At 40.0% G+C, this 27,992-nt stretch overlaps 1 protein-coding gene across 8 annotated transcripts in view; it reads right to left on the reverse strand.

Moving 5' to 3' along the window:
• frmd4a (FERM domain containing 4A) overlaps window positions 1-27,992 on the reverse strand; it is a 102,224-nt gene that overhangs the window by 56,067 nt on the left and 18,165 nt on the right. For 4 of the 8 annotated variants that reach the window (XM_053500226.1, XM_053500225.1, XM_053500230.1 and 1 more), the window contains exon 1: window positions 18,390-18,515. The exons of 3 other annotated variants lie outside the window; for them this stretch is intronic. In XM_053500226.1, coding sequence (XP_053356201.1) covers window positions 18,390-18,515 — 126 coding nt within the window. Of the gene's footprint in view, window positions 1-602; window positions 715-18,389; window positions 18,516-27,992 lie in introns of those variants that run through there. One more of the 8 variants, XM_053500232.1, reaches the window with a different exon arrangement.

Below are 27,992 nucleotides of genomic sequence, written 5' to 3' on the forward strand. Positions count from 1 at the left end.
AACCTGCGAAAACATGCATCCCTAGGGTTTTCCCAGCATGACTTCAAAACCATCACTTACTATACTAGTTCCTTTAGATCAGACATTTCGAACATGGATTTAGCTTCCGGTAGGGCATTGGTGCTACTCAATGGTAGAGTTCTTGCCTGCCATGCAAAAGGCCCGGGTTGGATTCCCGGCCAATGCCTAAACCTCAGCCGCTGGATGCAGAGTCAGGAAAGGCATCCGGAGTAAAACCTGCGACGAGTAGTTGTGTGGATCAGATGGTGATGGGTCAACATTTAGCTCCTGGTGATGACTTGACATCAATGTTTAGCCATCACACAGAAACAAGAAGAGCACAAGTTTGGCATGTAAAAAACAATAACATCATAGTACAGAAGACTGATGCAGTATAATAACAGTGCACTGCTGCAACATGATAACCAAATGCATGTGAGTTACAGTGAGCTGTGCCAGGATACATGATCTCCATCTTTCATAATTGCATTTATATAAGGATTGCATTGCATTGCATTGCATAGCATGGCACATTAGATCAGATCAGAGAAAGAGAGAGATGGATGGATGGTGCTAGCATGTAGATAAAAACAGAGCCTCACCTCGGAAATCTCAAGCTTGCATGAATTTCTTCCGCTTTGCAAAACAAACACGCACGCACGCACGCACGCACACAGAGAGGGCTAAATCAGCGCGAGCATTCGCGCATCATTGTGTCCGGTACATGTCGGAGCGCTCGCGCCGACGTGCGTCCCATCTCCCTCCACACGGAGCGCTTTCTTTCTTTCTCTCTCTCTCTCTCTCTCTTTCTTTGATCTCAGGATGACTCTGCTTTGCTCTCCCTGCTCTAGTTACCGGACCCGGGGTTTAACCCTGCGCGAGCATGCAAAGAAAATAAAAAACAGCAGCAAAACGTCAGAGGAAAGAACCGGCTCGTGCGCGCTCGCGACCTTCCCACGGCTGTGACTGTAGCGTTCTGCTTTTGTGGGAAACAGAGAGAGAGAGAGAGAACAGTGGGATGAATGGAGGGGGAAGGGAGATGGAGGAGGAGGAGGGCGGGCTGAGTACAACACCGGGGATGTGTGATTCACCAAAGAATCGATTACTGAACGACTCCTTGCGCAGTGTCGATTCTTAAGCACAAATGAATCAGTTTGATAGTTCTGTTTACAGTTCTGTTTACAGTTCTGTTGGTTTGTACTGCAAAGATGTGTGTCTATGTGTGTAGGGGGGTCTGCCTCAGAGTTCTGACTTTAACCTCATAAACAAGGCACACTCACGTAAAAGATACTGGGGTGCCAAAAATATGATCTAGATTTTAACAGAAGGAAGAAAACATAAAAACCTTCTGAAGTTATCATGAGTTTCTAAGTATCCTTATTCCATATTATTATTTTTTTATTTGGTACAATTTTAGGACCTTAAGGCTTTAATATACAAGAGTTTAACATACAACTTAAATGTAAATGAAACAAAAAGCTAACTATATTTTTTAAATAAAAAACTTTATAAGTTATCTCTGTCATCTGCCATAATTTTTTATTATTAAAAAAATATGGCAAAGAATATAATATATATGAGAATATTATAATAATAATTATACTAATAATAGCTATATATATATATATATATATATATATATATATATATATATATATATATATACTATATTAAAAACTAATATTACTATTGTTTTCTAATTAGAACAATAAGCCAGAACAAAAAGGCTGCTAGATACTGTAAAATTATTGTACTTTTAGCTATGCTTGTATTAGGTGGTTTGCACCTTCCAACTTCCTTATCCTTGCACCTTTAGGGTCCAGGTTTGACCCCTGCCTCAGGGTCTGTGCACATGGAGTTTGCATGTTCTCCCCGTGCTTGGTGGGTTTCCTCCGAGTACTCCGTTTTCCTTTAAAGACAAACAGATTAGGCTAATTGGCGTTCTTAAACTGAGCATTGTATGCATAGCGTATGAATGCGCATGTGAATGCGTTAGTAAAAATAAATACAATTATCACTATTAACCACTATTAACCACTAGGTATCCACATGAAATCCCATAATGCACTGCATAAAATAGTGTCCAAAGGAGATATTCCATGATGCACTGGAGAATTTAAATTCTATTCCTAACATAAATAGGTTCATTTGAGTTGAATCAGTAATGTCACATCACTAATGCATTTTATGCAGACCTACGAACGAACAGCGATCGGTCCAACATCTGGATTTTGCCACTGAAAAGCTCAGCATGTGGGAAATGGTCCCTCTCTGTCTCCCTCTCTCTTTTTCTTGCTCTCCACATTCATCTGCATGCATCTCCGTTTCTAATTCAGACTTCCCAAGCTACTCCGTTTGGTTTGGCTCGCTGACAAAGGGCGTATGAAAGGGTTTAAAACTGAGACTCCATATGTGTGACCTTACGTGCATGCTCACACCCTTCACCAACGGTCACTTAACCACACATGAATGCAGCCTTGAGATTTTCAAATTGCACACTGATTTATTGGGGGCTCCATAAAACTAAGACGCATTTTTGCTGTGCCAATAATTTCTGCAGTGGCCTATGTAAAAGGCATGTTAGTCTGCACACTGCCAGCGCTTGCACGATAGTGGCATAAATCCACAGGTCTGAACATCCAAAACAAATGAGTAAACCGTACGGTACAAATATCTGCCAGCTCTGTACTAACCACCGACTGGGACATGGGCAATGACGCCACAGACTTCTTTGTGAAAGCGGAATGAACCTAAATTTTCCGCTTACGACCTTTTTTAAGGTCAAACAAACTTTGACTTTATGTACCGTCATAAAAATAACATACATTTTCCAAGCATTTTTCAAAGCCACACACACACGCACACATAAAGGGGCATCAAACTAACCCAGAATAAGACTCACATATTCAAATGAGATTCTGGTTAGTCAGCTACTTGGTTATTCATTGCTTCATCATGTAGTTTTATTAACAAACCCAAATGAAAATGAAGTGAATCCCTGCAGCTATATTCAGGAAGTTTAAATGACGATCACGGGACATAAGTTGGTACCACTCATCCAATTCAAACAGTCCCACATGATTGCTGTTCTGGATTTGATATATTTTAGCCTCAAACTGCTTCCTTTGGGCGCAGGTCCGAATGCTCTGTGACAAGAGCCTGTTGTTTGAGAGAGAGAAAGAGAGAGAGAGAGAGAAAACACAGGGTTCTGGACATTTCAACCGCGGAAGCCCATGATGCATTGGGGCAGCCGTGGAATGGATGGGAACAGCCAAGCTCACACGGTCCTGATTGGACGAGCGGATTTTCTAAAATAAACTTCAAACAGCCCAATCCCTCCTCCTGCCCGTGCTACATGCGAAATGTCGGTTAGTGCTCGTTTGTAGCCAAACTGTCATGAGGAAAAACAGAAACAAAACATTTATACGTTTCACGCAAAGAACGACGAAGAACAGTTGCCAGATATAACTATGACTAGTTTTAAGGACAACGTCTCACTCGCTCCCTTTCTCTCTCTCACATAGGGAAATGTGGTTCTCATTAGAGGCCACTGAGTTTGGTTATTTCTGTCTCGTGGCCTCAGGCTGCGGCTCAGAGTCGAGGGAAACGTGCGTTATCGAGTCAAGGGCTACTAGTGGCTTTTTGGCTGCAGGGAAGACTGGGTGAATGTCAGGACAGGTTACCGGGTCAACATGTTTGGGGGCTGCATGGAGTGAGATTGAAGAAGGATGTGTGGATGATATGTAGAAGAAAAGTAGATGTGTAAAAGAGAGTACAGCTCATGACCTATATAAACTCGTTTCCCAAAGTGCTTCCTTGGAAAAGCCATTCAAATCAGAGACCTGTGTTTGGCAGAAAGACTGTAAAAGGCTTCAAATCCAAGGACTTTCCTATTTTCATTGATGCCAATCAACCATTACAGTATAATAACAGTTTAATACAAAATACATTACTTGTTTTCCAGCATATTCACTGTCTACTGTGTCTTTTTACCATAACTAATGCCAAACAATTTTGGCACCTTGACTTCTTATGCTGAGAGGAGAACTTTTCTGCTCAGTTCTTGGCTACAATAAAAGTAAAATGGTAGTCACTGAGGCTGGTATCAAACACTAAACTCCTTTAAAGTTAATCTGATCTTTAAATTAAGCTCCTAATCTGCATAGATTATCCTTATGGAGATACGAGACACTTTGCTTTTTCTTAGTTTGTGGCACAGACTGTATAAGAAACCCTCAGTTTTGAAGCTCAACTGTTAAAGCTCTGATCATCACTATCTTTGCAGGAACTGACTTTGCCTAAACCCTGATTAATCCATTAAATGGGCAAATAGGTAGAATACATGGCGCCTGGGTGTTGTTCAGAACACGCCCACTTACCTCAGTTACCACAAACTAGCCAGATTAGCTTTAGCCTTGCCAAAATGCTAAGATAGTTAACATTCATTTACATTGTAATGTCACTTTGCATTTAACTGAACTCTGTCATTTATACCCTACACCTCGTCCCGTGTCAATTTCTACATTTCTTTTGGTAAACTTCAACGATTCAATTTAGCTGCTTAGCTAAAGAGATGCATGGCAAACAGCTAGCGGTTTGACACCTGCAATGCAGCTGTCACTCAAATCAGCCACACCCCTAATTAACTGATGAGTTACATAAAAATTCACCCCTGTACAGTTATCATCAATGAGAACTCTAACTATGGGGACCAAAACATTTTTTTTGTACTAGGCTCCAATCATGTTTATTCTGTCTATTTCTAAACGAGTCCTGTTCCGGGAGCATGTTTGTAAGTCAGACTTGTTCATAAGTCTGACAAAGTGAGTATAATACACCTTTGACACAAATATACAATGTAAAGCATAAAACAGACACAGATTTGATGTTTTGGTTCTGCTTATACTCTCGGGAGACTACGCCTTTTAATTATGAATCAAGAATCAAGAATCCCAGTGATGCGGCTGACCTCATTTAAAGGGAAGCCGGAAAGATGTCAGAGGGAGGACAATGCTACATGGTGTTTACAATGCTACATACCTTTACTTACACACTAAAAATATTGCATATAATTATAAATATTGGTATCTGGTGTCTCAGAGCTGCAGTGTCTATTTTGTGTACGATACACGTGAGCTACTTCGTGATTTGTTTCGAACCTACGAATGTTTGTAAGTCAGGGCAATTTGAGGAACTGCACATTTTGGCACTTCTGCACTGGACTAATTTTTTAGAACCAGAGGCTGCCATTTGGTTTTTGTTTGTGGTTAAACATTCACACATTTGCATTTACATATTAACCTATTCATCATATTTAGTCATTTAGGCATTTGGCAGACGCTCTTATCCAGAGCGACCTACATTTTTATCTCATTACACATCTAAGCAGTTGAGGGTTAAGGGTCTTCCTCAAGGGCCCAACAGTGGCAATTTGGTGGATGTGGGGTTTGAACTTAGGATCTTCTGAACAGTAGTCCAAAGTTCTGAGTAAAAAGCTTTTTTTCATTTTTATAATGGACCACATTGAAATTCTTGTCTGTGAAAATCACCTAATCATGCTACAGACACTTCTAATCAAGGCCGGATAGAAAAAAGCCAAAGTGTTTGGTTACGGATCATCTTCATTGGTTTCCTGTCTATAGTAAAACCACATATACTCTGCATTTCTAATTGAAATCATAAGTATCAAAAGTATATTTTATGTTGTCATCATTCAATTTTCCACACCTTGTTGGACGTTTTTCATACAGTAGTGCGTGCAAGAACCCTTTTATAAAACCCTGAAAGATCTTCTCTCTTGTTCGTCCACTAAGCATAGTTCTTTGGTCTGGAAGGCCGCAGTGGTGATGGCTTTCATTTAAAAGGACCCCAGAGTGTAAGTTAGGTGTGTGTGGGCGTTTTCCAGGACACCCTCAGTGATTACGATCCTCTCTTAAATCAGAGATCACTTCAAAGATCCCCTATAACCTCTGAAATCATCCCTGGGAGCATGTATGTCTGTGTGTGTTGAACTTTGTGTAATTCTATATGCTGAGTTCTTGAGAGCAGGACCAGGTGTGCGGAGCGAGGCCCGGGGCGCAGTATAAACTGGGATTAGTATAATAGATTGTTGACTTACATGGTTGTTATCGTAGTTATTAATCAATATAAAATTACAGTCCTGAGTGATTTTTGAAGAGCAGCAAACCGTCCACCGGAGAAGACACAAAACAAGTCACTTGACGAATGAAGGGACGAGGACGCACCACTTTCATCAGTCTGAAGGTCCTGGTGTGTGTGTGTGTGTGTGTGTGTTCTATAGGACCACTGAGGACCATCACTCATCTTACTCTATATGTTGTGTGCTCTATTTTCGATATTTATGTGTGTGTGTGTGTGTGTGTGTGTGTGTGTGTGTGTGTGTGTGTGAGACAGAGAATGGGATTCAGGGGGCCACAGAGACTTGTAACCCCTCTCCACATACTGTATGGTATAGAATTAAGCAGTAAAAGAGGCCTGACCACAGACATTAGCAATATTCAATTTATAGAGCTTTCCCTTTCTTCTCCTCTTTCGTTCCCTTTCTCTCTCTCTCTCTCTCTCTCTCTCTCTGTGTGTGCATGTGTAAATCTGTCTTGTGAAAAAGAAGAAAAAAAATGTGTTTCTAGTTATGGCTGTGGAAAAAAAACATACACCCACATGTGAACACATCAAACGTGTCTGCTGTAATTTCACTGCATAGCTCAGTTCCCATCTAGCCACAACCTACACACATACACACACAAATATACAAACATACAGTATGCTCCTATAGGCTTTTATGAGCACAAGGACTTGTCTTATTATTTATCTAGCAAACCTCTATACCTTATAATGATCATTTATATTTATCTCCATCTCCAAAAGCTGAACTTCTAAGCTTTGCCTCTTGGCGTAGCTCGACGTATATTGGTTTTGTATGTTCCTAAACTTTTCCCCCTTTCAAAAAACATCCGTAATGCAACCAGCTGTTACAGATGTAGGAAAATTGCATTGCTGTAAATAAACTCTCCATGTTTGTTCCTGAGCTCTGGTTACTCTCTGTGCACTTTTCCACATTCTTCAAATGTCTTTGTGGGTTTCCTCCAGGTAAAAAAAATAGCAAAGAAAAATTTTTGCCCAGTGTCAGTTGCCCCAGGTGTTCATGAGCCGGTGTGCCCGAGGTTTGCTCCTGCCTTGTGTATAGTGTTCCTGGAATAGACCCCGGGATGTTGATATTGTTTCCAAGAGCTCCCACTTGTCACTGGAGCGGATATTTTAGGTTAGGAACTGGTATTTACAGTAATACTAATCGCATGTGAAGGCAGCATAAGAGCACTATTGTAGCTGTAGGAAGTGGGTCAGTGTGCTCTCTCTTTCTTACACACACACACACACACACACACACACACAAGCCTGCAGTTCCATTTCATGTAGCTCGTTCAAGGTCCATGTCTCTCCATATCATATATATATATACAGAAAGTTTTCATTGTCCTAGAAACAGTGTGTAATGGGGTGGAGAGAGGACACTTTAACAGGAAGAGACTGCTGAGTCAGGACACCCGATACGGATCAATGCCTCCTCTCTTTTCTTTTCTCCCTCCTTCTCTCTTCTCCTGTGTGTGACTAACACAGAGCTCACATCTGAACGCAGATACACAGATGAGCTGTAGTTTGAGCAGTTTTTTCTTTCCCATTTAAAAACCCAGCTCTTCTTGATGATCCTTTACTTTGGCGAGAACTGCTCAATTATGTCTGTCTGTCTGTCTATCTATCTATCTATCTATCTATCTGTCTATCTATCTATCTATCTATCTATCTATTTATCTATCTATCTATCTATCTATTTATCTATCTATGCTTTTCGCATGTCTGTCTGTTTATTAATCTATCTATTTAACTACTTATAACAAGTCTTGTCCATCTGTCTGTCTGTCTGTCTGTCTGTCTATCTATCTATCTATCTATCTATCTATGGTTTCCGTCTGTCTGTCTGTCTATCTATTTAACTATGCTTTTTGCATGTCTGTCTGTCTATTGATTTATTTATCTATCCATCCATCCTGAAATAATTTCTTGCAAAAAAACCCCGACACAATTATTACGAACACAGTACAACTGGCATTACCTTTTTATAAGTGTACTTCTCAGTAAGAGGAGATTTGTTCCATTTTGTTTGCAGATGAGTAAACAGAATTCTGGGTTTACATACAATGTGAAGGATCTTTTTAAGGATTAAATGCAGTTTAGGAGTGTGTGTGTGTGTCTGTGTGTGTGTGTGTGTGTGTGTGTGTGTGTAATTGGGGTGTGAAGCTCTCTTGAGTCAGTGGAGTTGAGTCATTTTAAACCCCTATCACAAAGGTAACAGAGGAAGTGCAATTTGTATAACACACTCACTCACACTCACACACTCACACACACACACACACACACACTGCACAGGTCATATACCTCCTCTGTCCATTTAGGGCCTCATACACCAATGGTTCCTCTATTACTCATCTCTTCTGTGCATGTGTGTGTGTGTGTGTGTGTGTGTGTGTGTGTGTGTGCATTCGCAGAGGAATGTCTTATCTATTGAAAGCCAGACTTCACACAGATCCCACTCTTTTCTTTCTCTGTGCGTGAGTCACTTGGTGGTTTTCCCAGGCTCTGTTCTTCGCTGTAAATAAAGCGAACACATCTTCAGACCGAAATTCTCGAGATTCCTGGGAATCTGGAGTTTGTTGATAAAAGAACGGCCAAAAAAGCACAACCCCACAACCGCACATCTGCAGTGTGTTAAACTGAAATGGAGCTGTCGACGCAGACTTCAGGTCCTTCTTGATATTAAGGACCTCCCACAGACACCCACATACACACATACACACACACACACACACATACGGAGCTGGACTTTCAGACATAATCCGAACCCTTGTACGACTCATGTTTTCCTTTTGGGCATGACATTCTAGACTCGCTCGTATGAGCAAAGCTACATTAATGTCAAAGGTCAATGCCACACCCACTTTCCCAGTCTTCTTAAGGAGAATTTATTGAAGTGTGTGAGTTCAGTCACTCGAGCAGGCTGACACGGCAGATCTGTTTCACTTCTCTCATGCCTCACTCATTCATAATTAAGCGGGCGTAAATCTAGCAGACCTTTAGCGCGCCTGGGGAGACGACCTCACATTACTGGATACCTTTACCCAGAACTCCACGTGCTCTGATTGCTCTGATTGGCCGTGAACCTCTCGGTTGCAGATCACCTTATCCTGAGACCCTGTTGAACCCCTTTCCGAGTCTGATCTCAGTTTATAGGTGCATTTGGACGTCCAGTGGAATACACATAACAAAAAAAAATATATATAAGAATAATTTCCTGTATATTCAGAACAATGTCACTGTGGTTTTGCCGCATTCAGCTAAAAACGCCTACTGAGCACTAACTGATAAGAAATGACTGTTCATTAGGAAAATAGTTCAGCCTGACTTTAATTAGCCCCAAAAAGATTTTTGGATTTCTGTCCCAATTTTGGGACGGTTCAGCGTTTGTGCCGTTACACATTATGTCTGTATTTGAAAGTTTAATCAGGAGAATTCTACATCCACATCTTCATATTCCAAACTGTCACTCAGGTTGAAACACGTGTGGGGAATCATGGAATCGAATGCACGTCAGTGTCGAATAAAACTACACACAGCCGTGCTGCTAATAGGGCCTTTTCACAAACGTCTATAATATTTTGACTGCAGTGGCCAAGTGCGAGTGTGGAGCGGACACATACAGCGATACTTGATGTCTGATTAAATAAAATGTGAATGTGCTATTATATTCTGACACATGGCATGCTTTAACCTCTGGAACATAAACTAACATTAACAGATGTTCCACTGAAACTATAAACGGATAAAAAGGCTGTAGTAAATAGACCGCTTTTTGTTTGAATAAACCCTATGATGGTTTTTTTTGTGTGGGCGGAGCCTAGAAGGATTCAGTTGCCAGAACCGTGAGTGTTACTTGTTCAAGTCAAACCAGGACTTCTGATTCTGCAGAATAACAGAACACAATTACTGTATAAGAGTAAAAACGTTATTTTGGTTCGGACTGCCTGCATTACGTCTGAAGCACTGGACTCCCAGGAACTCCTTAAATCACCCAAACAAGTGGAGATTGCTTAGAGCGAGGTCAGGACTGTAGGGAGTGGGGAATGTGGCGATAACTCCCAGATGAGTTCCTATACAGGGTTCAGTACAATTCCCACAGACAGATGTGTCTCTTCTGTCGAATTTTCAAGGATGTTCTACTCGCTGAATGTTCATGGGAACGAGGACAGCGAGCTCTAAGCCACCTAAGCCAGAATCGTTATTCACGATGTACGGATGTACGACCCCCTTTAAAACGTTTGCACCATTGAAATGTTAACTGAGTCTCATTATTGTACTCTGTAAATGTTAATCTGTTTTTTACTCACAAGAATTTCATTACAACATAAACTAACCTTTACAGATGTTCCACCGGATAAAAATCTGTAGTTAAAAAATGTATCATAGGCAATAGACGCCTTTTTTGTTTAAGTAAACCCTATGATGGACAAGTCCAGGTTTGACTTGAACGCCCCCTTGTAGATAGCTAATTTAGGTACACACCTGAGCTTAAACAATAAATGCTAACTCTTATCATTATACAACATAAAGTTAAGCAACAGACGTGAGTAAAGTTATTTGTCCTAGTTCCCACCCTAGTTCACGTTAGGTGGCATGGTAAAACTTTACAAAGGTATATCCATGCCAACAACAGACAACATATTACTTGATCTTACCTGGCATTCCTGATTATATCGCATTAGTAACACTCTAGTCGTGTCGTTTTTTTTTTTTTTTTTACTGCCAGTAACAACTGATCAAATTTAAAATTAAAGCCATTACTTATTTGATTCTGGCTCACAATAACAGACCAAGATGATATTTTCGGTAGCTGCTGCCTCCAAGTTTCTATTGTTAGGTCCTCAGTGAACACCGTGACGCAACTGTGACGCAGGGTCTACTGAGATATATCCAAATGTGATGGTGTTCTAAATGAATACAGTTATAGATTGGAGTAGATCTTATCATGGATCCTGCAGAATTAAGTTTTTTTTTTACTCATCATGAACAGGAATACCAGATTTGAGCTAAATTTGAACCTTAATTCAGGTACAGAACAGTCGGGCGTTGGACAAGGAAAACTCATTTTCCATGGTTTTCTCTGTCGTTCTAAAGGAAATAATAACAGTACTGCACACAGTTTTCCGTTACTAGTTCGTTTACTTACCATGTATAGCCTCAAACACACCATTTACAGCATAGCAATGCTGGGATCTATTTAAAAAATTGTTAAATGCATGTTAAACAGGCCACTCACATCTCTGATAATATAATACTTATAAATATAATAGGGACGTGAAAGATGGTGCTGTACAATCACACACACTTACACACATGCGCACACAGCACAGAGCAGGATCACCATGATGTCATCCATGAGAAGGCTTTAGTGACTTACTTGTGGTGTGTATATATGTGTGTGTGTGTGTGTGTTGTGAATAATTTACAGGTAGAGGCAGTGTTTCAGATCGTGTTCCTGCAGAGAGGAAGTCAGGTGAAAGTGAGTCTAATGATTCTGTTACAATGACAGCTTGGGTTACACAGGGTCGGGAATGCGATAAAGCTGCTATGATGTATTTTAATTACTGTTGGTATTACAGGGAAGGTGAACGCTTGCCATGATTTTAAGGAGCGAGAGGAGACGGAGAGGTCAACGAAATGATTTAATTAGCCAAATGCAATAGGAAATGTATCAGCAGGCACTTCCTGATCTGAGATCAGGAGCAGATTTCAAGGTGAAGGTCAGCTCCATGACATCATGCGCCGTCTATGTGGCGTAGACGTAAACAATGAAATAAAAGACGAAGACGGAAAAGGATCTCCAGGGTAGGTTGGCGAATACATTGGTAACAGTGTATTTGATAATACATATTAATATGATACATAGGTTATATATAATACCCTTACCTTTTAATAATTAATTACATACACATAATTCACATATGCTCAGTTACATAATATCATAATTTTTTTTTTATTTGGAGAGATATTGATTTCTGGTAAATGCTTTTATTAAAAAAAATTAAAATGAAACAAACAACTCTACAATAAAAAAAATTGTATTCTGTGTTACTGTTAGCAGGTTGCCAGGTTTGTAGATTTCGCACTCGACTTGTGTTGCTTTTAATACTCATGATAGGATTTTGTGAATGAACAGGTAGAATAATGATGACAAGCTAGCTATAGTAGATAGTAAACATAAGTTCACTTTACAGTAACTTGTACTCTATGTAAATATTTTTTTTCGCATCAGTGAAATACTCTTCTATACGGCTTTGTCCTGTATTTAGGGTCGCAGGGACCTGGAGCCTATCCCAAGTGGGTTTGGACACAAGCGGGTTACACCCAGATAAGCCGCCTTCATCAGTGAAATAGTGTATAATAAATATTTTAGGATGCTTAGGAAAAGTGAAATACGCGTATCATACTATATAAGTTAATAAATATTAGAAAATGTTCTAAAGGTTAGTACAAGTACAGTTAATAGAGCAGATCAGTAGTTTTGGAACGTGACATTCGAATAGGTTTTTTTTTTTTGTTAAAAGTGTAAGATTTTACTGTGCGTATCTGTTATTAGGGTATGATAAGTGAAACGGGTCAGTATCCCTGTATGGGTTTCACCCCTGCACTGAATTTGCTGTCATTACTGAGCATAACTGATGTGGCTCCTAGGCTAATTTTAAGGGTTGGTCAGTTGCAAAAAAATGCACAGAAGTAATCAAGACAGATTCCACTGCTCCACTGTTCTAGTCTACTGTTCCAAGACAGATCTGTCAAAAGGACCACAAAATTTGAAAGACAACTCTAGCTAGGACTTCACATACAACAGCTATGGCATTAAAACCTGAAAGAACTTTATTTGTTGGCAAAGCTTTTCCCCTTCCATTAGATCTGTTCTTATGTTTACTCTGGATCTCAGGCACCTGAGATCTTTTAATGAGCATTATGGTCTTAAGGATGAACATACGAAGAAGATACTAGAAAGAGCTCCTCAAAAGTACATTCAGAATAGAAATGGGATGTTATTGGTTGGGTGTGTGTGTGTGTGTGTGTGTGTGATTAGTGTAGATGACACTAAACACGTGTGCTGAAGCATGCTTCTGATCCACACTAATAAAACGCTTCTAAGTGTAATCCCACCAGATTACCTTCTCTCATTGGGTACACATGGGCACGAACACACACAGCTTTTAAATATGTGACACTGTTTTTAATAGACTGTCTTTCCATATATTGACCAATACCTGGACAGCACAGGCTAAATAATCTGAATCCATTATCGACCAATCACACTGATAGACAGCTGGGAACTGAAACACACCTTCCCTTCCACCCAGCCAACAAACACAAACTGCATTTCAGCTTAATAAAGGAAATTAGAGGAAAGGCAAAGGAATGCATGCTCACAGAGAACTAGGTTCTGGGAAAATCCCATGCCTTATAAATACAGCTGCCTTGTAATGTAATTGTGTGTGTGTGTATGTGTGTGTGTGTGTGTGTGTGTGCTGCTTAAAGCTTCCAAAATGTCCTGCATAGTCAAGAAGTTCAAGATTTTTCAGGCAGGCAGCAGTATTCCTGTCAGATTTTGAAGAATAAACCCTGCCATGATGGAGACGGTGGGAAGATCAAGGACTGAGACAAACTGTAACCAATGTGTGTGTTCAACCTGATCTGGATGGGGGTGTATATATTTGTGTGTGTGTGTGTGTGTGTGTGTGTGTGTGTGTGTGTGTCAAACGGGGACGCAGCCTGTAGTGGAACGGCCCATTCATCATCCAGCTCTGGGGATGTTAGTTTGCCAGTAATGTGGTATTTCCTTCAAACTAAAGCCATCTCTCTCTCTCTCTCTCACACACACACACACACACACACACACACACATGTCCAGACATCCAAACACACAATAAAACTGGTGTCAATCAAAGAACTGAGGAAAGGGACACATCCTTTAATCAAAGCACAGAACACTGATAGGAAATAAAACACACACACATACACACACACACACACACACAAACATGCAAATGCAATTAAGTCCAATAAATAAAACTTCCACAGATGTTCCTGAACCCTTCTGGCCAGAGTTGCACAGTTACCGGACGTTTGCCTGGTTTGTACAGCAACTGTGATGCAAAATAACTCAAGCTCTGTGACACGTATGACATTTCAGGATGGAAGAGGACCACCATGAACGATGTATTCGAGTTCTGACTTTTTTCTTAGAATTCTGACTTTAATCTCAGATAAAACCTGCCGAGAATAAAGTCAGAATTCTGAGAAAAAGTAAGAACTCAAATTCATTTTTACGGTGGCCCTAATCCTCTTTTGTATTTCAGCACATGTCAAATGCACAGATGCTTTTGCTGTGTAAACATAGGGGTACCTTTACTAAACCATTTAAATTAGCTCATGTTTAAGGCAAATATATAAGTAGGGAATAAAACACTTATGCGTGTTCTTTCTTAAGTGGGATTTGGCTAGACACAAGCAGGGTTTTCCTTATCACCTTAAAGAGGACGCTCTGAAATGTTTTATTCCACTTATACCAATGATTCCAAACTTTATTACATGGCAAAGAATAAGAAATCATATTTAAGTCATTTATACATTTGTTTAATGCTGTAGAACATACGGTCCTGTTTACTATTCCTGTTCTTTCTTTTTCCCTCTCACGAACTCGGTAAGATACTGTAAAAATGCAGCCTGTCATGAAAACTAAGATTCCTCAAGACTTACCTTTCCCTCTCTAAAGCTAAATAAATTTTTATGTGGAGCAAACCATAAATATGTTTAGCTTGTTTCTATAAAAAATGTTAATGTTGGCTTAGTACTACAGTATACAGTATTAACCATGCAATTTTTGTTGCAGTCAGAAGAAATGTTGGTTATATAAAATGCATGTTATACGAGGGCTGAAGTGATATGCATGCAGACAGTGGAAATCGATGGAAGCTAAAGAGCCATTGACACCAATTGGAGAAGTGCCCATGGATAATAAATAAATAAATTCATAAATAAATATATATCTTAACAAAAAATGTGTTGAATTTCACCTGATAGGGCCATCTCTACCACTCGGTTGAGGTATGCTACGCTGAAAAATACACTACGTCAGCATACCCGAAGAAATAAAGTGGACCTAATGTCCAAAAATAAGTGTTCTGTTGCACCACCAGACAAAACAATTTCAGTGCTACCAGAAAGTGACATCTCAACCATTTGGAGGAGACCTATACTAAATGTTTTTATTATTGACCCAAGGAAATAAAATATGCAACGCAAAAATGTTTAGAGTGGATGTTAGACTAGTACAAAGATTTTCAGTTTCAGCTTGATGGTGCAGAGACTTGCTCTCACAACCTTCCCACTAGTAGAGTACACCACTTTACATGAGAGTGTGGTTTGTACAGGTGTGTGCATGGAAGCGGGACCATAGAATATAAAGTTTTGTGGAATAGGACAATCACTAAAGCCTTCTCACTTTCTGTTTCTTCCACTTTCACACACAAAGTTGCAATTAGCAGCTTAGGATCAAACAAAAGGGTCTCTATGGCTGTTTATTGAAAAGATCTGAGAAAGCAAGAAGATTTTAGTCGATCTGACCAGAGAGAATCAGGAGAAAAGAGAGAAGGAGCCACAGTGTGAGAGAAAAAAAAGGAACTAGAAGGCAAATGAAAGGGGGGTGTTTCACACAAGGAGTACCTGCTGGGTTAAACTTTGCTGCCAAGGTGTATGTGTGTGTGTGTGTGAGAGAGAGAGAGAGAGCGAGAGAGAGAGAGAGAGATTAACCACTGTTTCTAAAGAAAACAGAAACAATGTTGTAAACTCATGAAGATTTACTTATACAGCAATCACTTAGGCTGGCAGGCACGCATGCGCACACACACAAACATAAAAAGATTTGACCTCTTTAAGGGTCAAAGGTCATTTTTGCTTGGGCGGGTGTGTGAATGAGGGAACTTCCTTTTATTGTATACACCTTTCCTCACACAGTATGTTTTCTATGGCTCAAAAGCTAATCAGATGATGAAAAGACAATACCACAGCCCTCCATCCATGTGTGTGTGTGTGTGTGTATGAGTGTGTGTGAGAGAGTTTCTCTGACCATTTGTTCACTACATAATCAGGGAATCTCTTTGGATCTTTTCTCATATCCATACTTTAGCATAAATCTGCTATTTGTTCTTGCTAACACCTGAATGCTAGCCAACAGCAAACAGCACAAAGCTAACGCCGCTCTAACGGCTTAACACAATATTCTCACAGGATTCAGTTGCCATATGTAAAACTCTAAATGTTGCCAAAAACTACAATCTAACACCATATAAAAATTTGTATGTTTTAGTGTTTAGGATGTATGCTAGATATAAACATACAGTAGTCTCGGAATACCATTGCTAGCAAAGCTGCATGGCTAGCAAGTTCAACAAACTACAGTAATTGTTGATAAGGGCAAATTACTTGCATTGTCACTGTTAATATCAAAAGGTTTTTGTTTAGGTAAACTTTTTATTGACCATGTAGCCGAACAGAACTGATAAACCTCACATTTTCACACAGTCTACACAGTGATGTCTATCTATTAAAGGGAAACAACTTGGGGATGTTACTAGCTGTTAGGGCTGTAATGTTCGCATTTAAATTCATACTGTTTAGCCTGAAGTGATCCAAGTGAATGTAGTCTAGCATTAGCTACTGCTGGGTAATTTTCTCCACTTATTAAATTAATTCAACTTTTTACCTATGGAATAGGCAGCGTGTTGCCAAGGACATGTAGCAAAAAAAATGTCACTTCAGAGAATGGAAAATTGCACAGGTTTGACAAGTCAAATAAAGTTTATTAAACAAGAGGTGTTGAAGTCAAACTGGGACTTATGATTAAATTTCTCATGAATGAAAGCATAAAACTGATTCATCTTTAAAAAAGACTTCAAGCACAGTGCGGTTTAACTCTTAGCCGCAGTAAAACATTTGAATGGTGCAAACATTTTAAAGAAGGCCTCCCGTCTGAGAACGTCAGACTCAGTGGTTAAGGCATTGGACTACGGTTCGGAAGATCCCAGGTTCAAACCCCACAACCACCAAGTTGCCACTGTTGGGCCCTTAAGCAAGGCCCTTAACCCTCGACTGCTCAGATGTGTAATGAGATAAAAAAAATTAATAATAAAAAAAATGTAAGTCGCTTTGGATAAGAGCGTCTGCCAAATGCGTAAATGTAAATGGTACAGTCCTGACCTTGCTCCAAGCCATTTCCATAATTTTTGTGCCATTAAAGGAATTCTTGGGAGGCCAGTGTTTCAGATGTGAAACAGGCAGTGAGAAAACCTTCTACCTTGATGGTGTCCAAGCACTAATGAAACGCTGGGATAAGTGTATTATGTAGCAGTGGACTGTGTAGAGAAATAAAGCTAGTTTTTACTCTTATAACTGTGTTCTGTTAATCGGCAGTTAGAATTAAGTCATTTCCAGCTTTCAACAGATTAAGTAGAAAACGATATTCGACATGCAGATGCAGACTCAACTGGACAAGTGTAAATTTTGAAATTTATATATGCATTTTTCAAACTGTGCACTGTAGAGTCAATGTTTTAGATTTAACAATTGAATACATTTGTAGGTTGATTAACCTAAAGTTGATGCTTGTACATTCTGTATAACTCATTTAAATTAAGAACTTGTTGATTTCTGATGCTGTGCACAGACATATTGATTTACCATCACTCTGTACATTTTATTATTTGCACAGGTTTGTTCTGAATTCATGAATTCTGGGATTGTTTGGTCTTGTCTGCTCTTTTTACACCGTGAGAAGGTAGAGGAGGCGCACAGGCTGAATACTGATGTCTTTCTCTGACTCTCTCTCTCACACTCACACACACACACACACATACACAGCACCGATCTGTGCTAGACGGAGCTGCAGACTCCTGTGGAGATCCATAGAAACCACCATAGCAACACTAATACTGTTTAAAGTTCACAGAATGTCCTGAGGATGCCCCGAATTCTAACTATTAGAGGTTTTAACTTCCTCAGTACCACATAATAACATCTTCCCAAAGCTGTATCAATTTCCCACACTATGAGGCTTCAGCTTACGGCTGACTGCCAGTCTCTCTTCTGTAATAATTTTAACAGAGTATTGTATTGACGGCACAAAACACAGCACTTAACAACAGAATAAACAGGACAAAACATCTTTCATCATATTGCTGTTCTCTTCATGCTTCTACACACATTCCCACACATGAGGCTCATACCTGGTAGACAGTACTATACAGTAGGTGTGTATGCCTCAGTCTCCTGAGAGCGGCTGAAGTCAGATCCCAGAACACACCCTGCCCCCCGCACACACTCTCCTCTAGACTTAAAAGTACAGCCTCCATAGCTGAACAGGTGTGGAGGACAGGTAATCCCTCTTCAGTGCAGGTGTGTGAGCAGGTTGGGGTCCTCAGGCAGCGCTCTCTTCTTCTTTAATGTCCTTCATCACTCCTTTTCTCTTCTAAGTGCCCCACGGGAGAACGAAGAGACCTCTACTGTGCAACACTGTAGATGTTCTTAGTGGTCTCTCTCTCTCTCTCTCTCTCTCTCTCTTTCTCTCTCTGTGTCCTTCTCTGTCCAACAGCAAGCCTTAACTCCCACAGGAATGGCTCATGGTTGACCCAACACAAACATTCCCACATAGAACATACCAACTCTCTCTTACCCCCTAACCCCCGGCCCCCTCCAATTTCACCCTGTGATGGTTAGTTTTAAAGCGACAGCCCTGTAGCACACTATTAGCCCTTGCCATCTAAGAGACGAGGAGCTCATCAGAACAGCAGGACTCCTCTGTCCTGCTTGGGTCTTATTCGGTTACATCAGTGACCTAGCCATTAATGAGATCTTTGAAACAAGTGTCTTCTTACAATGTCTTCTTACATCATGGCATACTGACGCACATTAATTTGGAGTCAGGGGTAGCTCAGTGGTTAAGGACTGTTGATTGGAAGGTCCCAGGTTCAAACCCCACTACCATCAAGTTGCCACTGTTGGACGCTTGAGCAAGACTATTAACCCCTCTTAACTCTAAATGTCTTCATAGAGCAGTTTATAGTAATGATTTACCGTATAAGACCTCTTTCAATCACACACACACACAAACACAGTATCTAAGTGTAACTCTAAACCTCCCTCATTGTGTTTCTTCTCACTCTCCTCATGGCTTAGTAGATGCTCACCTTTTAACTAATGACCAAGCTACACTCTCTCAGACCATACCATGACCCCTTCCGTAGCTCTCTAGTTATCATTTTTCAGCGTGTCACGTGTCATTAGATTTACAGTAAAAGGTATTCAAACAGCATGCAGTTCAGATAGTCACAGCTACTCATTTACAATGCAAAATCGATCCTGAAACTTCATTTGCCTTCTGAACACAAAAGTAACACGAGATCAGCCGACATCACACAAGCAATAGGAGATATACAGCGAAAACGGAACCGAGGTACTCCAATGTATAATTTAAGATGACCTTGATCGAAACTGTCTCGCCTCACAGCTTCTGAGTTGGATTACTGTCTGCGTAGAGATTTACTGTACGTTTGCTTGTTCTCTCGATGTCTGAGAGGATTTTGTCAACACATGCTGATAGGTGGCTCTATAGTTCCACTAGGTGTGAATATGTGTGTTCATGGTGCCCTGTGATAGACCTGCACTGAAACAGAATGAATCAAAGATAGCTTAGATTTGGACAGTCCTAACACTTGGAATTTGGAGTAGTTTACTTTATAAATGGGTTTATCAGGAGCTCCATCCATCAATTCAACCATCCATCCATCCATCCATCCATCCAACCATCCACTTATCCTTTATCTATACAGCTTATCATGTGTAAGGTCGCCTAGGGCCTGGAGTCTGCATCAACACCTATCTCAGACACACACTCACACACCCAGTCATACACAACGGGCAATATGGAAACACCAATCAGGCTACACTGTTTGTCTTTTTTTTTTTATTTAGCACCATCCAGTAGAGGGCAATATGTGTTTTTTCCTGTTGTTTCACTGTGTGTGCATAAGTTCGTGATCCTATACTGTGCTAAAGTTTTCCTTCACCCCTCTTTTTTTTTATTTTGTTTCCATAGAGCCAGACTTAACATTCTCATTTTTAGTCCAAGCATGACTAAAGACCTGAACCAGTGGGAAACAGGTACAGATGATGACAGATGATCAGGCCTGTGATTATTATACTGTATGCTAAGTGGTTGGAACAGACAAGAGGGGAAATGAGGTTGCTGCTGAGGTTGTATTATAACATAAACAACTAAATTATTGAATTGCATCTTTAGGCACTTTGCAGCCTGTCACAGTACAACCATTCGCTCCCATTACTTTAATTTAATCTATATTTAATTAATCTTAAGAAAGTTGCACAGTTCTGTGGAACAATATCTAAACACACAAATCATATTTCTGCCTAACCTCTGCTTGAGATATAAATGTTCATTACAAAAATGGCAAATACGGTCCTTGAAGTCATTCTTGTTGAAGCCGCATTAACCAGTGGAACAAATGTTTTATGTAGAAATCTACAACAAAGAAAAAATAATAATGATCCAAGTATTGCTGAATGTTTTTTTCCTAAGAATGCAAACCAAATACAACATTCATTGTACTGTTTTATATTAACACATATAAAAAAATTCAAATCAGAGATTAAACTTGAGCATAAACGAGAGTGCCAATAAGACATTAAACTGTAGTACTATATTACAGACACATGGTGTTTATGTGGTTTCTGTTACACTGCACACAACTAAACATGATCTGGTTTAAAATTGATAGCACACAGCTGATTCTATTTGTTCGGCAGTAAATCTCATGCAGTATGTGTGTCGACTCCCATGTCCCGTACATTCTGTTGCCTCCTTATCCTAAATGTGCTTCACTTTAACAGAAAGACTCAATCAACAGGGGAATAAAAAGTTGGCGTTCTGAATCCCCCATCTGCAAGTACTGTACATCCCTCCCATCAACATGAATGAGAAAGATTCATGTTAAAACTGAATGAGAACTTCATTCTTTATCAAAATCATTTGGAGCAAATTTAGGTTTTTTTTTTTTTTAAAGACCTGCATTTCTTTAAACAAAGTGTACCCAGGCCTATCGTACGCTCAGCTCTGCAAACACCCTTACGTAATGTAACATCTGTAGAGAAAGTCATTGGACAATTCCGTGAAACTTCAACCCATCTCCCTTGACACCACACACACTATTCCAAGATGAAGCCTAGATTCAGTGCCTGTGTCACTCTTTGCACTCTTAATAACGGGTTTTAAAGTCTAAAGAATAGTTCATGGCTGTGAGAACTGCACACACACACACACACACACACACATTATATTCACACACACACACTGCATTAATCCCTGTTTGGCACTGAAACGTATTGACACGTAGAACTGGGCATTCATTGCTCCTGCTAGGAGCCAACGAGAGCCATGAACCTGCTAACAGAGTGAGCAACAGCGCCGTTCGCTTTGCTTCCCAGCTACACACTCTGTCAATGCCTATTGATTCACACATTGCAAGATGACACCCATGAGCATTACAATGAGCAAGTGCTGAAGAGATACTCACCTGTGCGGGAGATCGTCCATTGAGGAGCATGAAGGAAAGAAAGAGAGAGAGAGAGAGAGAGAGAGAGAGAGAGAAGAACACAAATCAGATCAGATATAAAAAAAAAAAACATTAACAGACAGGTCTAATTTTCTAATAATTATAGACTACATAAAGATTAAATAATTAATAAGAGCAGGGAATGTCAATGACAAATGTAACACTTAATCTGAAATGGCATTTTGTCTTGGGTTAAATTGATCCCTGTTCCCATTTCCACATTTTTTGTTACAGATCTCTATGGACTCGTGGATTATGGGTAGTGGTACAGTCCGACAGTGGCTTACCAACTGGGTGACCTGTGTTAATCCACAGCTGGTTGGTATGAGCTGGGAATATTTTTTCATCCTGCTTTATGATCTAAAAGTCTACACATGGTCATTCATGCCTATCCATTATCAATCACAGTATAGAGTTGTAGTGGCCCCTTGTTACACGATGGCCAGGATGGTACCATTGGTAAGTGAGTCATTGATCATTAAATTATCTGTGGACATACAGTACCATACCTGTATCTACAGTACTTTCCCCTAGGCTTTACCGTAGTGTTTCATTGCTGTGCTGAAGCTAATAAGATCACAGTGTGTCAAATCCCTGAATTCAAATCTATAGCGATTCATAGCGAAAATCATGAAAGTGGGAACTTTACTGTTGCTGTAGGTAAACGGCTGTACTGATTCTGGTAACATACTGGTGTACTCTTCATGTGTGCTGTTATACTGAATGAACAGATAATGAGCAATCTAGACATATTGCATGAGTAAAACATCAAACATGTTTTGGAAGCTTATCCCTTAATTGGGCAAAGAACTATATTTGGTAACTCATGTGGGCGTCCAAAATGAACCTCAAGAAAAACCCCCGAAATTTTTGTATTTTTTCACATTTTAATTTTATATACGGTTTTATGTGTATAATTATGGTTTTAGAGTGGCCTAGTCGAAGTCTTGACTTAAATCCCATTGGGATGTTTGTGCTTGAAAACCTTCCAATGTGGCTGATTTAAAACAATTCTGCAAAGAAGTGTGGGCCAAAATTCCTCCACAGCGACGTGAAAGCCTGATTGCAGTTTTTGTTGTCAAGGGTGGCACAACCAGTTATTAGTTTTAGTGTTTTTCATATAGGGCCAGGTAGATTTGGACAGCTTTTCTTTTCCCTTAATAAATGAAATCATCATTTAAAATCTGTATAAATGTATAGGTATCTATCTATCTATTTACTACATTTTTTTTTGGAAAAATTGTTACCCTACACCAAGCAAGGAACTACCTTGATTTCCCTGTTCTTATTGTCCATGCTCTGCAAAACCAAATCTTCATTCAAGATAATGCTTCAAATATAACGTGTTTAAAATAAACATTTATTTCTGTAGCCAGAATAACACAGTTGCTTAATGCAAAGTAGGTTACTTCTATACAGTATACTCATAATACAGTAAACTCATATTAATTAACGAAAACCAGAAGAGACGTACTTTTACACAATTATAGTAATACTGCAACCCTGTTCAGAGTTATTTATTTTCCTGGTGGAAACTCGAGCATTTGTTTTTTTTATAAATAATATGTGAAGTGTTCCAGTCTCTATGTCGCCTCAGGCGATGTAAAATAGAGAAATACAATTAAGTGGACCATCTAGATGCAGCCCATGAGGATACGGAGAACATTTTATTTGGCTGTCAACCGTGTAGCCTGTCAGGGGTTTATGAAGCTTCCCTTGCATTAGCATTCAGGTGGTTTAGGGGTGTGGATTTGCATGGATGTTGAGTAGAATCTTTATGTGTTTCAACTGCAAGAAAAAAAAAAATTAACAAAGCGGAGCAATACTTAAGTTTCCATAAACGTGTACAGCTGGTGTTTTGTATGTTGAGCTACAATGAAATGCTCTGAATTCCTGAGCTCTGAGATTCCTTCCCCTTCCCTTTTTCTGCTTCCTGGTAGGATACGATCCGGACTCACTGTTGTTAAGAAGAGTAAATTGTTTGTGTGAGTGTGTGTGTGTGTCACCATGTTTGTGTGAGAGAGTGGGTGAATAAGAGAGAGAGAGAGAGAGAGACAGAAATGATAGTTTAAATATTTGGAGACTTGTTTTAGTGGCTTGTGGGTGTAACGGCTCATGAGCGGAACTCTGGGAAATTTGTTATTTGCAGACTTTTTGGTGCTGTTTCCTCTTGTCACAATGTCTGTTCTCACAAGTGCTATATGAATATGATTATTCATGGTAGTTATTGAGCAATATCACACGAGAGGGAGCGCTGTTGTACTATCCATACAACTTCAAGTGTGATATCGCTTTTATACAGCAGTTCTACTAACCCCATTTATTATCTTTTTGTTTGTTTATCAGACCAGATATGTTATCAGCTTGCACCTCCAGGGCTGGTCAAGTCCCTCCTCTTTGTGCATGGAGTTTGTGCATGCGATGGATTGGCACCCTGTCCAGGGTGTACCCACACCTCGTGCCCTAAGTCACCTGGGATAGGCTTCAGACCCCCCGCGACCCTATATGCAGGATTCAGCAGTATAGATGATGAGCGAGTGAGTTATTTTGCTCTGCCAACACATATTCTTCCGCGACTGGTGGAATTAACTAACCGCGACTGGCGGAGCTAGCGACTGACAGTTAGCAACCGGCAGTTAGTGGAATTAACAGGGCTGAAAGTGGAGGGGGGAAAAACCACGGGGGGTGTTGGACAGTCCTGAGAAGCTTATGCAAAAAAAAAATTATGCCTCTTGTCCAATCAGATTACTCGGTCAGAATAAACTGTTAGTTAATTTAAGATGAATTACTGAATAATGAGGTGAAAGCGAAAATGTATCATTCAAGCCATTTTCTTTTCCCAATAAACAGCACCTTTCTGAGTTTAATTATAATTTATTGTTAAATTAACACTATCTATTGTTCAAATTATATAGACCAATTTAATACAAAGGACTAAAATAGTTTATTTTTATAATAATAATAATAATAATAATAATAATAATAATAATAGCACTGATAATGGTTAAGTGTGTTCTTAACTCTTTACAAACTTTAAAAACAAAGATATTAAATGACATCATGGAGCTGCAGGCTGTATTACGTACACTGCAGGGTTCCATAAAGAGATTGTTTTTGTAATGACTGGAATAGATTAGAATTGCGTAATTAATATTTTTGGAACAAACTACATTTTATATGGAGAATATAATAGACTGGGGTGTATTTTGGGAACATGCACCCATACATAGGCTTTCTTGATCTCTTTCACTGTCTCTCTCTCTTACACACACACACACACACACACACACACACACACACACACCCCCCCCCCCCCCCCCACACACACACAGGCTTCCTCAATGACACACACATATACAAAAGCTTCCTCAGTGACTCACACGTATACACACACACACACACACACACACACACACACACACACACATACAGGCTTCCTCTACTATGACACACACACTCACTCACAAACACACACACACATACTGTATTTGTAGGCTGCCTCAATGACACACACACACACACACACAAATATACATAGGCTTCCTCACTGACACTCACACACACACATGCACAAACATACGTAGGCTTCCTTACCTACACACACACACACACACACACACACACACACACACACACACACACACACACACACAAACGTACACACAGTCATGGAAAAATGAGACAGCAGCAGCTGTGAGCTCCAGAATTGTTTGAAGTGTTTATGTGTGTGTGTGTGTGTGTGTGTGTGTGTGTGTGTGTGTGTGTGTGTGTGTGCATGACCTACTTCACTTTGCATATAGGCTAATCAGCCTCTGCTCCTGATTTTCTCCAAGCACATAAATATTAATGAGGATTACGGTACTGAAGCTCAAACCCACAGAAATGTAGAACCACACACACACACACCCACACACACACACACACACACACACACACACACTAAAATAGCGAGATGTTTGGCATTTGAATATCCGTAGCACCCAGTGAAATGCAGGACAGCTACCCAAAATACTGGTGGACACACTGGCATCCTCCGGCCCACACACCCCACACCCCCGCGTACCATGAATAGACTATTGAACCACCACGATGAGTCAGTATAAGTGCGTGCATGTGTGTGTGTGTTCTGTGACCGATCTGTTCCAGTGTGTGTGAAACGCTCCATTCTCCGCTCTTATCTCCCGAACACAAAGCCGTGTATGTTCACGGTCATGTCTAAAGGCGATCCTTAGGGCCGTTCAGGGTGATGCATCCTGTTTTTGGAGGGAACACTCTGACCCCTCGGAACCCCTGACGACGAGCTGCGATTTCTGGGAATACAACAATTTAATTAAAACCAGTGCTCACCCAGTTCAGAGTCGGTGCTAGAGTTCACATGCGGCGGGGTAAAGCTGGAGACTCGGAGCTTCATTTACAACATTTCACTGAATACCTTCTATAAAAATCACGCCTGCCCCGACGCCTGCCCTTAGACTTCCAGTATAACTGAAAAAATAAAAATAAAAAAAGGTTCATAAGAAAGTATTTCCAATAGCTTGTCCAGTGGATAGATTTGGAAATCGATTAACATCATTTTTTACAAGTACAAGTAGAGTTGTCACATTTAAGTTGCAGAGATCAGAAAACCGTGAGAAAATCCTGTTATTTATCTCATGACGCAAATGCAAAGTAGAAGCCCGACATACAGATATAAACTTTATCTCATATCCAATATCACGGCATGAACAATAGAGTTCAAATGTGGTGATATTAAATATAAGATAAAGTCTCTGATTAATTAGCTAGAGCTCCGCAGGTTCATCACGGCTTTGTATTCTCTTGTATCTTGGTTTTCACTATGCGTCATTTATTCAGTTAAATCACTGGCTGCCTTATCCTTTTATTTAGGTTTAATGTTTGATCTTTATAATGTTAAAAAGTTCACATCCTGAAGAGCATTGTTTCACTTTGTTATAATAGTGTATAAATTAGAAAGTCGTTATGGCTACCAACTAGCCACAAACGACAAGTGGCTAATCATGTAAGTGCTAGGTGCTTGTAAAGCTACCTTTCCTTGTCGCTGGGGTACTACCATCCAGTGTACATGTTCTGAACCTTCAGGATGCACCTAGCACATTTACTTTGTTATATAAGCACATAATTGACTTTTACTCCACTACATCCTATAGCAAATGTCTGTACTTTTACTTAACTACATTTATAGATAGTTGCATACCAACAATGACGTGTAGTACTTCAAGCGGGAATTTCGCCTCCTGTTTTCTATTATGGTTAATAACGCAACAGTTGTTTGAAATAAAAAGTCTACTGGAGCTAATAAAATTAAAAGATGCGTACGTTTGTACTTTTATTATAGCACAATGGAGGACTTCTATTTTTGATAATTATTATTTTTTTTTTTTAGATTTTTCCAATTTTCTCCCCTAATTTAGTCGTAGCGAATTCCTCCCCGTCACTAGGGGGCTCCCACATTTAGGCTGCTACTACTACCACTCAGCCGGAAGGGGCCGAAGACTATCGCATGTTTCCTCCAAACCGCGTGACGTCAGCCGACCGCATCTTTTCGAACTGCTTGCTCACGCACCATTAGGGGCGGAGTAACACACTCGAAGGACAGCGCTCTCTGCTCCTTCCGCGTGCGCGAGCTCACAGATGCCCCTGATTGGCTGTAGAGCCGTGATTAATGTGGGAGCGCGAGTACCTCTCATCCCTCCCCCTGAGAGAGCTCGGCCAATCAGCTCTTTTTAGACCTCTGGCTGTGAGAGGAAAACAGCATCACCCGAGGTTCGAACCAGCGATCTCCGAGTAATATGGCGAGCACTTTACCACTGCGCCATTTTTTATGCTTTTCCTACTTAGTTATTATGTAATACAGTAGTCAAATCTTCCCAGATTATAAACTAGTATATAATCTCAAGTATACCTACCCAGACTATTACTTTACTATTACTTTACTCTTACTGTAGTAATACAGCACGTTAAATATGAAAACCGGTTATCTTAGTACTAGGACAGTTTTAGTAAGTATTTCTGGCGAATACATGTGACATAGATGATTACTCAACACGTTTGTTAACTTACTGGAGAGAGAAAGAAAGAGCTCAGACTGGGAGTACATCTTGGTACGTACTAATACCAAACTAAGTGGTTTAGTTCTCTCAGAATGAATGCCATTATTGTGTGTTTAATGAGCGTTCAAAT

The sequence above is a fragment of the Clarias gariepinus genome, chromosome 7, assembly GCF_024256425.1.
Source record: "Clarias gariepinus isolate MV-2021 ecotype Netherlands chromosome 7, CGAR_prim_01v2, whole genome shotgun sequence".
Classification (NCBI taxonomy): Eukaryota; Metazoa; Chordata; class Actinopteri; order Siluriformes; family Clariidae; genus Clarias; species Clarias gariepinus.